At 43.2% G+C, this 17,269-nt stretch overlaps 1 protein-coding gene across 1 annotated transcript in view; it reads left to right on the top strand.

The window, feature by feature from the left end:
- The window catches only part of LPP (LIM domain containing preferred translocation partner in lipoma), a 323,116-nt gene that overhangs the window by 158,595 nt on the left and 147,252 nt on the right, over positions 1 to 17,269 (top strand). Inside the window, 1 exon segment of the mRNA XM_051626360.1 lies at positions 12,580 to 12,702. Coding sequence (XP_051482320.1) covers positions 12,580 to 12,702 — 123 coding nt within the window.

Here is a 17,269-nt window from a genome sequence, read left to right as displayed (position 1 = left end):
GTTTAGAAAGTCAAAGTCTTTCCATGCAGTTGGGATATGGTGGTGAGCTGGAATGTGACAGAGCAGACGGAGTCAGATTCCCACCTTGGTTTTGATGTTTTAAAATAAATGAGCTTTGGTAAAATAAGATGAAAGGAAATACAGATGTAGTGATGGGAGAATCCAGTTTAGACAGAAAACTCCATTTTACAGCCCTGGAGTAGTTCAAGGAGTAGGGTAAACTTCATCCTATTTTTAATGCAAATTTTGCCTTGCAGTAGTGAGGTATGCATATGGTGAAGTTGTGAGAGTATCTCCACGAATGGAAGTGGCTTTAAGGCAGGTTCCTGCCTCTGATTTTTCAATTCCATTGCTGGTGAAAAACACCCTCAGCTGCCATGATGGGGGAGTTTGTTGTCTATGAAAAGCATGCAGCACAGGGACTGAGCAAGCTGAAAGGTGTTAGAAATACCAATGAGAAGTGTTGTAGCCAGAGCTGGAGGAATTTGTTCTTGGACAGAAAGGCAGGCATGATTTTAAATGTTTTCTGTCATTAAACTTTGCTGGAACATTCCCTACAACTGTATTTTTCAGTCTTGGTTTGCTGATAAGAATGCAGGATATTGATTAGCTTCAATGCACAAAGAACAGGTAAGGAAGAACATCTGGAAAACGTCATATAGTGTTATTAGGGTTTTGAGTTTAGTGGTGTGAGAGGTAAAATATAAATGTTTGGGAAGCAACAAGTGTTTCTGAAGCCAGCAAGTGCCACAGAGGTGCTGTATGAACTCTCCTTCAAGAATCAAAAGCTACAGCTCTTCCCTTTCCATCTCCTCATTTCTGCCTCTCTCTTTTGCCATGGAAACAGCCTTGTGTCTTGTCACATCCCAGGTCTAGCCTTCCTCTCCAGCTCTGTTACTCCACTGACTCCTGACTCCTTCTTGCCTTTGTCTTCCTATGGCTCTGTGGGTTCCCCTGGGCCTGCTGTGCAGTATCCTTCTGTGTTCCCAAAAGATTCCTCTGCCAAGGTCTGTGCAGATATTTGGGCATCATCAATTCCTAAGAGTGGTGGTAGGGAGTAGCGTTCAGTCAGTGCTGAGCTCAGGTGAGCCTCTTAAAGACTTTTAGGTAGGAAATAAGTCTTCTGTGCAGAAGTAAGTCCCATTTGGCTTCTATGGCTGTATTGACCCCAAGCAGAAATACAGTTAAAAGATTTTTCCTGAGGCCTGATGTGTACTGGGGGCACCACATTTTCTGATGCATGAATTCCTATTGAAAAACAACAAATTACATTCATTTAGCTGCATAGGGACAGTACCAAAATAAACCTTGGAGCTCATCTGGGAGGGATCTGCATACTGGAAATTCTTTCTGCAGGGTTTTGCAGTGGTCTCCGGGCAGCACAGATTATTTGTTGTTCAGTTTTCTGTGTAGTTCAGGTCCTTTTTTTCATCTGAAGTTTTCTTTTAAGAAATGTGTAGAAGGTAAGGTGTCCAAATGAGAAGGCTGTTGTTGAAAAAGAAGGAAAACCTACAGTCATCCAGCCAAATCAAATACCAGATACACATCTGGCAGCCTTGAAGGGAAGGTAAAAGTAGGCCTAATGGTTTGAAAAATGAGATTGCAAACTTCTTGAAGGCAAGGACCTTCCCCTGTGAATCAGATCTGAGGGGTCTGCCCAGCTGAGGCTTGCCTGCCCCATGGACTGCAGCCATCAACCACCCCAAAAACGTGCCAACTGAGGCAGAGGTCAGATATTCCTCTTCTCAGCTTTGAGAGACATATAGTAGATTTTTAGCATGACTCATTTCTGCAGAAGCCAAGTCCAATCCATTGACTTTCATCTAGTTTTATACATCCATTTTGCTGACATTTTGCCAGGCTCACTGGGAGATTCTTGCATCCTTGCAAAAGTTTTGGCATGCACTCCTTCCTATTACAGCAAAACAAGCAAACAAATTCAGAAGTATGTTGTATGTTTAACTTCTGCACTTGGAAGTTACTCAGGCTGTGAAAACTGACTGAGCAATTTAGCAATTTTATTTTTTTAATTTTTTTTTATTTTTTTTTTGTGGTGATTTCCCAATAGCTTCACAGCCCATGGTCAGAAATGCTTTCTCAAATTCAGAGAAGCTTGACTGTGTGCTTAAACTTCATTAAAGTTGATAGAACTTCAGCACATGTGTAAAATTAAGCATTTGCTTATGTTTTATACAGCCTTTTTTGCAGGTGACACAAGCAGCTGCATATGGGTTTCCAGCAGGTGATTAGATTCTAAAAGGAGTTTTTAAAAACAGTTTTAGTCAACCTTAATTTTCTGAAATTGGTAGCTTTAACAAAACCTATCTTTTTTGATTAAAATTGCCTGAGATATATCCCTTTTAGAAAGCTCTTCATTTATCTGTCACAATATGCAGTCTTGTGTGGGATAGAGTTTGTTCATGTAAATTTAATTTCCAGTTAAAGCGGTACAAACACAAAGTGATTTAAATAGATCTTGAGGAACGTGGCAGTGCTGGTGCTTTCTCACCTCTGTCAATGTGGGGCCCAGGCAGAGCCATTAAATTCTCAGCTGTGCCCTTCTGCATATCACAGATCATAAAGCTTCACCCAGTCACCTAGGGAGACCAAAGGCATCCAGCCTTGATTGGCAGACATCAAGAGATGGAGAAATCTTGGAAGTTTGTTCTAGTATTTAATTACCTGCAGTCTTATGCATAAGTGAATATCTCAGTTATTTATAAACAGAATTTCCCTGCCTTCAGTTTCCTGGCTGCTGTGTTGTTGTTTGTTTGTTTTTACTTTGGTAAACTGGACAGTCTTGTGGTACTAGACATTTTTGTCCTGTGAAGCTGTTTAGATAATGCTGTTGAACTACTTGATCTCCTTCATAACTGAAACCAAGTGAGCTCTCTCTGTGTCTTATTGTCAGCTCTTTCTGCTTTTATGGGATGTCTCTCAAGTTTTTAAAACACTGCCTTCCAAATTGGACATTGCATTTCTATGTCACACTCACCAGAAGTGTTGAAAGAAGTAAAATCACCTGCAGCTCCATGCTTTCCTTGCTCCAGAATGGCGCAGCACCAGGCAGGACCCGGTGTTGGCGTTTCCTCCTATGGAATATAAATCCTGAGTTGGGGAACTGGATGTGACAGCTTACCCTTTGTGTTGGCGTGTGTTATTCATGGCTTGTCAGACATGTCCTGTGCCATTGGATGCATCCTCCTCTTCCCTCTTTTCTTACACCAGAAAAGGAAAGAGGAAGACCATGACCTGTCCAGGATGTGGAGGTGAAGGGAGTCTTTGCTCTTCGCCATCACCATGGCATCTTTTGTAAGTGTAATGTTCGTGTTGTATGAGTCAGTGGGAAGGTCTTCCTTTATTTCAGCAGACACTTTAAAAGCTATTTGATTTCTACATTGATTAAAGTTTGCAAATGTATTGAGGTAATAATTGGTTACTCTTTGGCTATAGTTCCCCTTGGAGGCAGATGATGACATATCCGATATCTCCCCTTAGTTCCCAGTTTTTCTGCAAGCAGCAATACTCTGTGTGAGACATCAGCTCTGCTTGATGGCTAATTAAACATTAATTTGTGACAATATTGGAGCAGATTTTAAGTTGGCGGGGGAGTGGGCAAAAAAAGGGGAAACTTTTAACAGTCACCATAATTATCAATAACGAGTCCTAATGTGATTGCATTAATTAAAAAAAAATATATATATATATTCCCTGCTGCTATAAAGTTAGTGAAAGTCAGTGAAAGTCATGCTGGGTCAAAAGGATTTCATAGCCAGCTGTTCCTGCCCTGTGAACAGAGAGGTAGTGCTGTCCTGCAGAAAAAAATGATATATTCCACCTTGTATTGTATATTCTACTGATGAACAGGGACATTTCACTAATTCAGTTTAATTCCCAAGGACGAGTGATTGTGACTCCAGCAGGAGAATATTAAATTGCCTTAATGGAAAAATAAACTGGTTTTATTCTCCCCCTTCTTTCCGCATTTTCCCCATTCAGTTTTCAAATAATTTTATGTGCCTCCTTAGTTCATTAATACACTTCTCATCTTGCTGCTGATTTTGCATCTGGTATCACTTAACACAGACAAGACTCCCCAAGCTTTTGATCAGACATGTTAAGTCAACCATCAGGACTGTCGGGTCTGCTACTCTGGCAGATGTCGACTCGTGGGACTCATCCTCTCTCTTTTTCCTTGACTGTTCCTTATCAAATACATCCCGTTGCTTTCATGTGCTCGAGGATCTTGATGCCTCTTCCCAGTGTATGAGCTGGCCCACACTATGCAGATCCTCCCATCAACTGAATGGCATTTGCTGTTTTGCTGTTTTTCAGTAGCACTAAACTCTTGAAAGCCTCTTTTAGCCAGCCTTAAAAACTCCAGAATTTCCTTCTATGAGCAAAATACAGCAGTCAGAAAGCTGAAAAAAAAAATATTGCAGGTTTAAATGCCCAAAGTAGAGGTGTTAGCCTGTGATGTGGGGAGCAGGGGACTGGATAACACCATCCTGGAACAGAGCAGACAGGGGCTGAGGGGACCAGACAGCACAGGACTTCTGTGTTTAAATCTTCATCTTTGGAACACCTACAAGCACACACCTGGACTGCAAGGCGTGTCTTCTTGAGTGCTTTGACTTATTTGCTGTGTCCTCTGTACTCCTATTGCATAATTGTCTTTTGCTGTCCTTTAGAGTGGCAATGAGACAAGGAGTGTTGCACATCTCCTTGTGGGCTATTGTCCTTGTCTCATCACAGCCATGAGTGTCATTGGCTGCTGGCTTTGAACTCAGTGCTTTGGCAAAGCAAACCCCAGGCCATGGTACCTGTTGGATAAACCTCTGAAAAAAAATCTCATCCCTTTTTATTTATCCTCACTTTTAAATATCCAGGGCTAAATCCTCTTCTGTGGTCTTGAGAAGTCTGGACAAACTGTGGGTGTTTTTGGCAATAGCTTCACTCCAGTGTTAGGGGCTGTTTGGAGGGGAACATGGTCCTAGGCTCTGTCCTGCAACGGCCACTGCCCATCTGCACTGGTGGCATCCTACCTCCGAGCAGAGCCAAGGTGCCGGTTTCATGACCATGGCCCCTTTCACAGAGGGCAGTGGCTTATTAAATGGTGATGAAAGAAGGACCTCCAGCCTGTGAACCAGCACGTGGCATGGTGGCAGCTCAGGTCCAACCATCTGATCATGTGAAATCAGGGCAATCCTGCAGTGAAATTGCAGCTGAAGTTTTGGTGGCTTGTATTGGTTTGTTGTCTTCTGGCACATTTTATCATGGCTGGGACACGAAATACAGAGAATGAAATGTCCATTAAGGAGCTGGGTTGGCCCAATGGATTTATATCTTCGTCTGGTGGCTGGAAGGAGCTTGGTTGTGTCTCTGAGTTGCAGCACCTTGCTCCTACCCCTCTACCTGCTTTTTCTTCCCTGATAGCCAGTTGACAATAAGCTCCCTGGGACAAGGATGTTTCCTAACTATTGTGTGTGAGTGATGCCTGTCACGCTGATCTCTGCAGGGTAACTGCAGCAAAGTCTTTGCTGCCTCTCATATGTGTGTCCTGAAAGGCTGAGTGCAATTGGCTGTGGTTTCTGTTGTCTCGGCTACAAAGAGGGAAGAAATGGGTTTCGAGCTGTTGGTCCAAGTCCTGGCACTAAGACAGTGGTCAGTTATTAACCTGCAGAGACTGGCACGTACCCACCAGGAGAAGTGATGCCTGGCTGGCATCAGCTGACAGATAGAAAGCACAAGTGGAGGCTTCATGTAAATGGCCACAGACAGCCAAACCAGATCACCAATGATCAGTAGTGAGTAAAAGGGGAGGCACAGAACATTGCTTGTTTTTTAAGCATCTTGGTGGAGATTTCTTCCACAGGTTTCAGAAATAAGATAAATTAATCCCAGGATACCCAGTGTTATCTGCATTTTACATGGCTGGTGAAACTGGACGTGGGACTGTGGCTACCCAGGACCCCATGCTATAGTTCGGGGACTGAGCTGAGCCTGGACCTCAGGAGCGCAGCCCTTTTTACCCTTCTGTGTCTCCTGTCATTTGTTGCTGGACAACTGCTCATGTGAACTTTGCCAAGGGCAGGCATTTGACATGCTTATTGCCCCTTTCTGGGGCAGCAAGGTAGGCTGGTGTTGAGTGAATGATTGTTCCCCCACTCCATTTAAACTCAGTTCCAGTAGGCTCATCTGCCTCCTTATGGGCAGATCTTCAGAAGTGGCTGGAGTTGTAGAAATGTTGCTCATTTTAATGACAGCAGCATCCAAGGGGCACCAAACACCTTTGAACAGCCCACTTCAAATTTTTGAAGTGTTTTCCTTTTGTTGAGCTAATATCCAGCAACACAAACCAGGTAAAACTATGCTGTGCCTGAAAAAAATAAAAAAAGAAATAGTAGAGGAAAAAATAAGTCGAAATCTAACTTCCCTTTGGCTTTTATCCTTGATGTCATCAAAAGACTAAAAAGGGTATTTCAGGCCCGGCTTCAGCCTGATGGAACAGCAGGGAAGTTCTTTTCTATTAGATCCTTGATACAATAATGTCTGGTGAAATCACTGTGGTCACATCTGCTGAAATCTTCCATCATTTCAGATTTGTTTCAGAAGACTCAATCTTTCTGTTTTTAAAGGGCACGACTACTTTTCTGGCCCCTCCTTGGTGCCTGGAACAGTGATTAGGCATGAATCAAACATCTTAGACCCCCCCTCGCCTTGAATGCTGCAGCTGGCTCTTGTCTCCATGTGCATGGTTGGTGGGGATGCCTCTTGGGACTGTGTTAATTTACACTAGGGATTTTGAAAAAATGTTTGCACTTGTCTTCAGGGGAGATTAGACACAGCAACTCATCTTTAGGGTGCCTCATTTTCTTGATAGGTGCCCTTGAAGATACATTGTTTTGCCTCTGCCCAGTGTTTTTGCACTTCAGATGGCTTTTGTGACCTTGGAAAGAAGACTGGGATGTTCTACAGAGAGAGAGATAGGGGAGCAAGGGTGTGTGAAAAGGAACTTGCCTCTTGCAGTGGTATTGTTGGAGATAGTGCAAAAAAACCCCCAACAAACAGGAATAAAAAGAGAAAAGTTAAATACCAACCCCAGCCTGAAGTATATAAAGACCGAATCCCTTATCTTCTTCTTCCTGGTTAACAAATCTCACAGTCTCTTCTTGTATGTATAGTGGATGCCATCAAAATCAAACATCTTTGCCTCCTCTCTCCTGCCTGCCCCCAGCTAAAATAGGAAATAAAAGGCCCATACTTCTTGCTCTGTCTGTGGCTCTGCCTGAGCCAAATGCCTGAGGCCATGGAGTAGAAAGACATGCTAACACCTTGTTTCATTTGCTCTTCCTACCCACCTCCGTGCCTTCTCTAGGATTTCAACAGTCTACAGAACATGGCAGGCAGCTGCAGCCAGGTGGAGGCAGGCAGCAGGTGCTGAATTAATCAGCTTTGCCACTTTGTCTGTGGGTCAGTCACATTTACTGGACAAAAAGATAGTAAGATCTTTCAGGTGAAAGTTCTTTCTTACTATCTACCAGCTCACTACCCCTGATTTGCTTAAATTCCTCTCTTCCTTGCTCCTCTTGTTGCTTAAGTCCCGCCTTCCCATGGCTACCTTTGCTACAAAGGGCATTTCTGCTCCTTGCTATTCCCCGTTCTTGGATGTGTATATGCAAACAGTGTTGACCTCTTGCAGCCCAAAGAGAGCTCCCCAGGCACCTCAGGCTCCCAATAAAGCCATTGTACTGGGAGCAGAGGGCACTGGAAGCCCCCAGCCCACTTGTTTTGAGTCATTAGCTACAGCCTTTGTTAATATCCATGGTGTTCATCTCCATTCTTCCACTTGTGAGTTATGAGGTTATCAGTGACTTGTGATAGCATGACGTGCAGAGTGAGCTGATGCCAGGAGGAAGGCTGTGTGTCTAGCTGTAGCTCTGCTGTCTTGGGCATGCCTGTGCATATATAACAGCATTGCATTTCCCAATAACAGCTTGCATTCCTGGGGCACAGCTCAGAGGATGAGCTGGCCACAACGCTCATGGCATGCACTCAGCTCACCTACTTTAGAGAAGACTCGAGCAAGGCCAAGGTAGATGGGGAGAAATGGGTGTTGCGGCTGGAAGATCTCCCTGTGCTGAGTAAAGTCCTGATGTTCTGTAAGTGTTTGTAAGTTTCACTGTTGCCTTTTTTTGAAAGCAAATAAACCCTGGGACTCTAGAGTCACTTCCAGCCCACTGTCCATGTAAGTCAGCAGGTTGCTACTGCAGAGTCACCCTCTGTCTTTCCCTGGCACAGCAAAAGCACTAGACGGTGAGATGATGTCCCATAGAGGCTCAGAAGCCAACCTGACCACACTGGATCTCTTATCCCACCGGCTAACGACTGTCCCAAAGAGCAGTACTGCATGGCAGCAAACAGGGCATGGAGAGAGGGGGAAACAGGGAATAAAAGAGAAGCAGCTGGGCCTGGGTAGGGGAAGGAATTTGGAGCAGAAGGTAGGAAGGACATCTGGGAGCCAGACCCTTCAGTTTGAGCCCATTGCAAGAAGCTGGCTTGGACAAACAAGGAGCATTCTTGTTTCTCTGCTGTAACCTGCAAAATGTGATCAGAGTAGCTGACCTGCATTGGTAGGGAAAGGTGGCATCTAGGGAAATAGTTGTGCTTTGTATGTCTTCTAGCTTGATGAATATTCTTAGGGCCTTTCTAGCACAGTGAGGCCCTGTTTTGCCCTCTGCATTACATGTTCTGTAATGGAAGTCCCTTAGAGTGGTGTGGGGTGACCTGTGACACTGACTGGTGTTGGATGGTAGGATTCGCAAAATTAAAGCCAATATTCATCGAAACAGAGTGGGTTGACAGGACTTGGGAGTTGATTACCATCCCAGCTGCTCTGAGCTGCACACTAGGAATCCAGGGGTGGACAAACAAGCCAAGCAGTGAAGTTCTCTCCTGTTTTTTCTCTTTTGTCTTGCAGCAGGGCCTGAGCCAGGGGATAGGAGTGTAGGCATTGCAGAAGTTCATGTGAGTGGATTGTCTCTGGCATGAGTAATTTGTTGGACTGGGTTGGTTTATATTTGCTTTTTGTTGAAGTCACATTGGCCAGGCCAAAGACAGCATCCTTCTTCAACCCGCTTTTCCATGTTCTGCTGGCTGAAAGAATGGGAGGGCGCACAGGAGACGTGTCTGCAACAATGTCATAAATCCAGACAGAAACAGAATTAGGAGTTCTTTCTGGTTCCAGTGTTTGTATCTGCAAGGTTGCGGGCTTAAGTGATCTGGGTTCCTCAGGGCAGAGCCGTGTCTGTGCAAACCTGTTGTGCCTTGGGATCTGGCACTTTGGTGGGTTTTGCTCCAGAGCAATATCATAAAACTTTTATAGTAACATCATAGTGAAGAGGATGAGAACTGAAATAACTTAACCCTCCCTTGCTAAAGTTAGTGTTGCAAAGTCTTATCCAGTTTCCACATGCGGCAGATACCTTGGTTGAAACTGAAGTGCAGAGGGGAGAAAAATTTGTGGAGATGAGGAAGAGAGGGCAAGCAGAAACCTGCCTTGGTGAGGATTACCATTTCTTAAATGTACTTGAAATCCAGTGCTGTCCCAATAGGCCCTTATGCACATCAGTAGCATTATTTGTTGGCACTGTCATACTGTATTGTGCTCCAGCAGCTGTAGAATTGGGCTCTTAATCTATGTTGATTATGTTTTAATTGAATAAATAAATCTTTTACAGAGCCCAGAATCAATAGAGATGTTTCCACGCTATTTTATTTCATTTTATTTTGCTAGGTTTCCTAAGGACATTTAACTTTTACAACCTTACAACTTGTTCTGCAGCATTTGCTAGTCAGCTATTGCATAATTGTTCTGGGGAATGAGAACCTGGGAATAATATGGCCCAGAAATGCTAAGAAACAGAAATGAAATTTGCTGATTTTTTCTCATCTGCCACCATCCCTCCTCTCTAGCGTTATGGTACCAAACAGGCTGTGCATGGGCCCTAGTTTTATTCCTGGGTCTGTCATTGACTTGATTTTATGACCTCAAATGTTGGGGCTTTAGGTGCGCTTTGCATTTCCCTCCCCCTTTCCAGGCAGACTTTTGGCTGCTTAGCTTAAAAATTCTCTGGAGTGGAGCAATCACAGTTTTTGTGTCTGGGAAGCCTGTGGCTGCTCTGTAGTTGCTGTAAGCCAACAACTGGAAGATGTAGAAAAAAAACCAAACAAGAGCCATGAAGTGCATTAACGGTGGAAAGGAAATTGGAGTCTGCAGATTTAAAAATCCAGGTGCCTACAGCTAGCCAGAAGTAATGATCTGGGGTAATTCCTATGAAAAGTATGTATTTTTTGAACAATGGTTTGGATGGAAAACTTTGGCTGGCTTTATAATAAAAATAGGCAAGAAGAACTGAGCTTGTACATAGTTTCTAACCTGACTCTCAGCTTTTTAAATGGCGTGTTCTTGCATGAAGCACTTTGGAGCTTCCATTTTCTTGTTAGTCAAGCCAAATTTATTGTAATCCAATAAGATTTAATAATCATTAGGAACTAATGAATGCCTTAGCACGTATAAGCTTGGCAGATCAGAGCCTGTCTGCTTTGCATAGTCTGTCTCTCTCTGACCAGCTTGCCATTTATGTGTCAATTGATGACTGGGGAGTTCTGTAAAACAGGTAATGATCGAGTGCTCCTGAAATGAAATTTAAATAAAAACTATCTGGAGCAGACAGTGAGCCAAAGGGAAAGGCAAATTTTTGGCTTGTAAAATTGAAGTAACTTGGTGAGACTGAAGGCAAACAGAGCTGGATTGTCTGTGGGGAGGTGCTGGTATGGTTTGAACAGGCTTCAGAGTTAAAATTATGTGAGTTGTTAGGTAATTATTTAGTATTCTTATTATTGTAGTAGTCCAGCTGAGAGTGAGCTCTTCTGCACCGAGCTTTGTAGTTGCACCTATGCAGACAGACTCTGTCTGGAGAATTTGCAGATAAGTCAGACATGGAAGGACAGAAAAAAATATTGACTAGGTCTTAGGTTGAGAAAATATTTTTGAGTGTGATATTTCACTTGTCTTGAGAACTTTGGTTTCTGTACGTGCCCTAAATGTGGCTGGCTAAGTGGAGTCAGCTCCTGGCACCTAGATCACACCTGATGAGGATCCTTAGCTGGTTTTCTTGAACTTCTCTTTCCTGTCAGAGTCTAATTTCTATAGTACTGAAAATGTTGAGAAGGGAGATGTCTCCTAGTTTGTACCCGCCTTTGTGCACTGCCAGAAGGTACAGCTGTTGGGTCAGGATGTACAGCACAGATCCTTCCTAGAGGTTTTGGACTAGGTTGATTTTTCAAAAAACGAAGCGTAGAAGTGCTTTTTCAATGGTTATTCCAGCAGGGATTGCAGTGCAGTCCTCAAACAGTAGTGCAGGGATCACATACTCTCCTGCGCTGCTAAGACCTGGGTTTTACTTCTGGAGGTGGATGTCACTGGTGAAAAGTTGTCTCTTCCCTTCCAAGTGAACGTCCCTACCAGGCTGGGCAGAAGTGGGGCTGGTCTGATTTGAAAGGGGCATTGAATCAGAAAGGGTCCTGGGTGTAGGTTGGTGTGTGCTTTTTTCTGCGTAATAGCCGTGTCTCACAAGAACCTTATTTATGTTATTTGTGACCACCTATTTCAAATCATGCCCTTCACCTTGAGTCCACTAGAAATGAATTGAACTTTTTCACTTCTCCTTGAAGGAGCTCATTTTTCAGATGGATTTTGTGAAGAACTGTTGAATCAGACAGGTGGAGCTACCACAGATTGATTTAAACTAGTAATAGGCTAAAAGGTGCTTCTAAGAAGGATGCAGGCAGACCTTTTGTAGAACCTGTAGTGATAGGAAAAAGGGTAATGGTTTTAGGCTAGAAGAGTGTGTATTCAGACTAGATATACAGAATAAATTTTTTACAATGAGGATGGTAAAGCAGTGGAACAGGTTGCCCAGAGAGGTGGTAGATGTCCCATCCCTGGAAACATTCAAGGTCAAGTTGCATGAGGCTCTGAGCAACCTGTTATAGTTGAAGATATTTAAAGGTCCCTTCCAACCCAAACCATTCCATGATGCGGGTGGCTGGTCACTGGTCACTGTGGCTTGCAGCTCTGGTCTGTTTGTGCTGCTTCTGGATGGGGATGTGGAAGAAGAAATGATCTAAGAATCCACATGCTCCAAGCCTGCCCCCAGCTATGGCTGCCTAGCCCCAGGTGTCCTGCTAAAGCACATCTTCATCTGCAGGAGTGGGACTTGTCCTGCCTCCTCACCTTGGCAGCACACTGCACACTGAGTTGTGTAATCTTCCAAGTCAACTTTAGACAATTCAACCATTGTGGGAAATGCATGAAGAAAAGCCCCAAGGCAGCCTAAATCTTTGTGAGGTGGAGGCTTGCTGCTGGTTCTGGGAGAAGGCTATAGCATTTCAGCATGGTTATCCCTGCAACCCAAGAGTTACTGCTGGGCATGGTGGCAGCTCTGTGAGGACAGTAAGAAACCATGTGCCAGGCCAAGTGGTTTGAATAACAAGAACTATTATTTTTTCTTTAAGGTGAATCCTGGTGGCAAGACGCTTGAGGAGAGAAGGTCCAGTTTAGATGCAGAAATTGACTCTCTGACCAGCATCCTGGCCGACCTAGAGAGCAGCTCTCCTTACAAACCTCGGACTCAACAGGTTAGTGGCACATTGAGTAAACAGAGAGTGGGAAAGTGGCCAGCATCGACTGCTGGAGTCAATTTGCTAACTGCTTGGTATTTGTTGGGAGCAGGCATGCCAGTTCCTCCTGATAGCATCCAGATGTGGCTGTCAATGGGGAGGAGGGCGCAGCCGCTCTGAAGGGGGCACCAGCTCAAAAGCTGTGGTACCTCTGAGCAAAGGGCCTCTGATCCCCATTGTTAGATTGCCACGGAGATTGCTAGAAAAATACTTGCAAAAAAATAAAGGCATTTCATTTGCTTTGACTTTCCACCAACAATAGCTTGTGAATTAAAACCTCCTCAGCTCACATGTACTTTTATGCTTGCGTTTTCCTGTTCTTTTTCTGTTTTGTTAAGTTTTATCTGTCACGCTGCCAAAATGATCCAGATATCCATGTCTCAAGTTGTTTTCTTTTTGTTTTTGTCGTCTAATCAGTGGCGATGAAGTGGCTTGGATCGTAGTTCAGCTGTCAGGGTGGCTGTAGCCCAGCAAGGCAGACTGGAATTCACACTTACTCTGCCATGTCTAGACAAGGACTGCAGGGGTAACAGCAGCTCAGCTAATTTTTGTCACTCATCTAGGTAGTGCTTGAATGGAGCTATTTAAATTCTGGTAAGGTGTCACCTATTTATCAGAGGAAAGCGGTGACACCCCAGTGGCACTTTCAAAAAGGACAACCCTTGGGATCTCTGAAATCATCCTAGACATGGTTGTGCCCAGTTGTGTAGTGCCTTCCCTTCATCATCTCAGGACTGGTCTCATTTCTTATATGTCTATGTGTCTGTAGGGATGGATGCAGCTGTATGTATGTGTTGTGTTTGTCTTACCAATGTGAGCCCTGAATAAACCCTCAAAAGTCAAAAGAACCAAAAAGAAAGTTGAGTGATGTGGTGCACACCCATTATCCGTATAGGTTGTCTCTTTAGTTTGGGACTTTCTTGGTACTTTTCATTGTTGCATTTGTTTAAGGTAATTGAGAACTGAGAACTAAAGTAGTGATCATATTTCATTTAGATTTACTCCTGTTAAGTGTGTGAGCTTAGCAAAAGCAGAGTTCAATTGGATTTGTGCTCTTTTGAAAGCATCTGTCTGCACACAGCGGCTCTGGTGTGGTGGCCTGTGTGGTTTCCATCCCTTCTGAAAGGATCTCCGGATAAACTCTTCTTTCATTCTAGCAGCATGTACACAGTTATTGCATAAACTTACAGACTTAGCCTGGAAAAACACTCCGATTTGGGTCAGTCCATCAAAAAGAGCATCAACGTAAACCAGATATATTTTGATCCTTTCCGAGTGGGTTTTTGTTGTTGTGATAAATAAGAGAAGTTTTAGCTGTGGTAGTGCTCAGGCACTGTGTCAGATTACTTGAGTTCATTTTGCCTGCATGGGCCAAAAGTATAAAAATACACCCTGTTATTGGAAAATGGTTTATAGGGTCCAAACACTGCAAGAGTAAACTGGAAGAGATTTGTACTCACCATTTTCTTTGGTAAAGCCTCCAGTCAGCTCCAGCATCTTTGTAGAGACATGTAACTTTTGTAACGGCTTTACTGAGCATTTGCAGTTTGGTGACAGTACTTCTGACTGTCTCCTGATAGTTCTTCCTTCCTGACATTCTCTGAAAATATGTTTTTCACTCTTATTTTGTATTTAAAATGTTAAAAAAGGTTTCTTTTTTTTAATTGTGGTGGTCAAATGCTAAGTTCTGCAGGTGTGTTTGACTTTCTGGAGGGTTGGAAGGCATAATCCAAGTTTTAGACTTAATCTAACTTCTGAAGCTCATCAGCTTCCGAGATGACATGTGTTGCTTGGTGCACAAGCTTGTCCCATGGAGTTTTGCCCCACAGATCAGGTGTGGGCTCTGAAGACTTGTCCCTTGTACCCAGGAGCAACAGGATGCTGCTGCTCCCTGGTGTATTACAGTAACTGTGATTGAGTGGGCAGAAGCAGCTGAATTTCATCTCTGTGACAAACTGCCAGAATTTTCAGGATTTATTGGTTAACGTAATAAAGGCCCATGAAAAGTACAGCTACAGCAACTTCTAAGTATAGCTGTTAGAAAAAAACAAGCCAGAGTTGAATGTATCATCTTCTGTAATTAAAGAGTACTCAAACAAGTCCTTGAAAGGTGGAACTAGAATGCAAAGCTTTGATTTGTTTTTTTGTTTGATCTGTATTAAGCATTAAAACTGGTGAGTCATTTGATGGTCTTATAGTAGGTTAATAGATTAGGCTGCAAATTGTGAGGTACTTATTCAGAACATCAGCACATTTATTGGATTACACCTTAGCTGATCTTCCCAAATTTATCAGGATAATGGCTGCAGATAAGAAAATAGGGTTAGGAGTTGTTTTCAGAGAAGACTTTTCCAGTTGTGCTTCTGCGTTTGAAGCATTATAATAATTTTGCAGGTATACTTTGCCCTTGGGGATATTCCTGTTCTGGAATAAGAGAAATTTTATTGTTAGGTTTATCTTTTATATTATTATAAAATAATTTTAAAGCAACATAAACCAAACTGTAATGTAGTCTTCTTTCACTGGGGTAGGAGTGACAGTGGACTAATGACAAGCAGTTTATTTAATGTACCTGACCCAGTGGCATAAATTCACACAAAGGGAAGTTCTTCTGATCCTTGATGCAAGTTCAGGATTGCAGTGAAGACACACTCCCCTGGGAAGTGCCTCCGAAGCAGAGGGATTTGTACCCTCTGCAGTAGGTTTGGAAAGTCCGTAATACTTGTCAGAATGGGTGGGACAGTGTCAGCCTTGTACAATTCCCCTTAGCCAGTAGACCTGATGTTAAGGACATGGATGAGCATGATTCTTTGCACCATCCCTGCGTTGTCTACCTAGACATCACTCTGATAATATTTTTTGTACACCAGACAGGTGACAAGAACATTGTCATGAGCTAAAATTGACCACTGCTAATAGAATCATAGAATCATTAAGGTTGGAAGGGACCTTAAAGATCATAATAAAGGGCAAGGAAACAGTTTTGACACCCGTGGTTAGCAGCACCCTCCTTGTACGCAGAGGTCTTGCCTAATTCAAGGCTTCTGAGCTGGAAAGTGAACGTAGAGGAGCCACTGAGGTCTTGCTGGCTGCTTCCCATGTCTTGGGCAGCAGTGGTAGGATGATGTTGTCCTGCAGAGCTATGTTGTTCTGCAGAGCTGTGTTATCCTCTCCTCTGAAGGACGAGATCTCAACATAGATCCTTTATGGAGCAAAATAGGTCTTCCCATAGCAGCAGGTTTGGTGGAAGGAGGTCTTTCTGTGAGTCTAGCACCCCAGTGGGAGTCAACCCTGATATTGCTGAACCTCAAAGTGAAAGATTCTCTCAGACTTAATTTCTGTTTAGTTGTAGTCTCTTGTGAGGGAGCTGTGAGAGTCCAGTGCAGCAGAGGTTTTCTAGGCATTATTTACTTCATATTGGCCATCAGCAACATACGGGCGAGAAGCAGCTTTCAATCACTATCACCTCAGCCCCAGACTGAGGCCGTGACTTGCAAATGAACATGTCTCTGAGTCACAAAAGCTGTCAAAATTTAATAAAATGCTTGGGTTTTTTTTCATAGCAAATTGCACGTATAGAAAAAGATAAGACAATTACAAGACTAAAGCATCGTCTTTAGCTGCAACACAGCAGCATCTGAGGGTGCTTTCTGCCATGTGAGGTGGTGTAGGAGAGATGATATTTCAAGAATTCAGCTGGAGCTGGAGTTTAGAAAGCAATGAACATCACCTGGGCTTGAGTGATTTCTGTGGGACCTTCACCAGCACAGCCAGTTCCAGCCTTCTGGTGCAGTGAATTGAAATGGAGAAGGAGACCAGCCTAATTTAAAAATTGCCATGACTGCCATAGCACGTTCATAGATGAACTTGCCTTAGGTATTATTTTAAGAACTGCAGATGCATTATGAAAAAATCTAATTAATATTTTCCTCCTGTTTGAAATGCTGGTGTGATGAGTAAAATACAGAACTTCTCTTGTGTAGCTGCAAATGTGTTTTCTGCTTACATATCACACCCTCTAAATTGTGGTAACCCATTGGAAAGTTCAGAAGCAGAGAACCCACTGTGCCTTTCAGTAATAAAAGGAGGTTGTGTAGACAAGGCATTTAGGTGCAAAACTTCCATGGATAAGAGCAGGGGCTATTCCTAAACTGGGTGAACTCTGACTATAGGGAACTGGTGAATGCTGTGGTCATCTGCCTCCTCTACTAAAGGGTGTTTTCCCCAAGTTTTGCTTGTTCTGCATAAATCCTTTCTTAAGAGATGACTGCAGCAAGACCTTAGGCAAAAAAACTAAACAAATAAAAAAAAAAACCATGCCAAATTTCAGCTCATAAAATAAAAGTGTATTTTTTTAAAACAAGAAACCTTTGTGACTCAGGAGAGAGGGTTTCCAGCAGAGGCTGTGAAAATGAAGTACTGGAAATAGCAGCATATGAAAGCTCAGGATTTTTTGTCCCTGCTGTGAATTGTGTTTTGAATGCTGATTGCTTTATCGGGAATTGGACACCTACTGTCTGAAACT

Source organism: Apus apus, chromosome 8, assembly GCF_020740795.1.
Source record: "Apus apus isolate bApuApu2 chromosome 8, bApuApu2.pri.cur, whole genome shotgun sequence".
NCBI classification, from domain to species: domain Eukaryota; kingdom Metazoa; phylum Chordata; class Aves; order Apodiformes; family Apodidae; genus Apus; species Apus apus.
The sequence above is the reverse complement of the archived record's forward strand: the minus strand, read 5'-3'. Positions and strand labels throughout refer to the sequence as shown.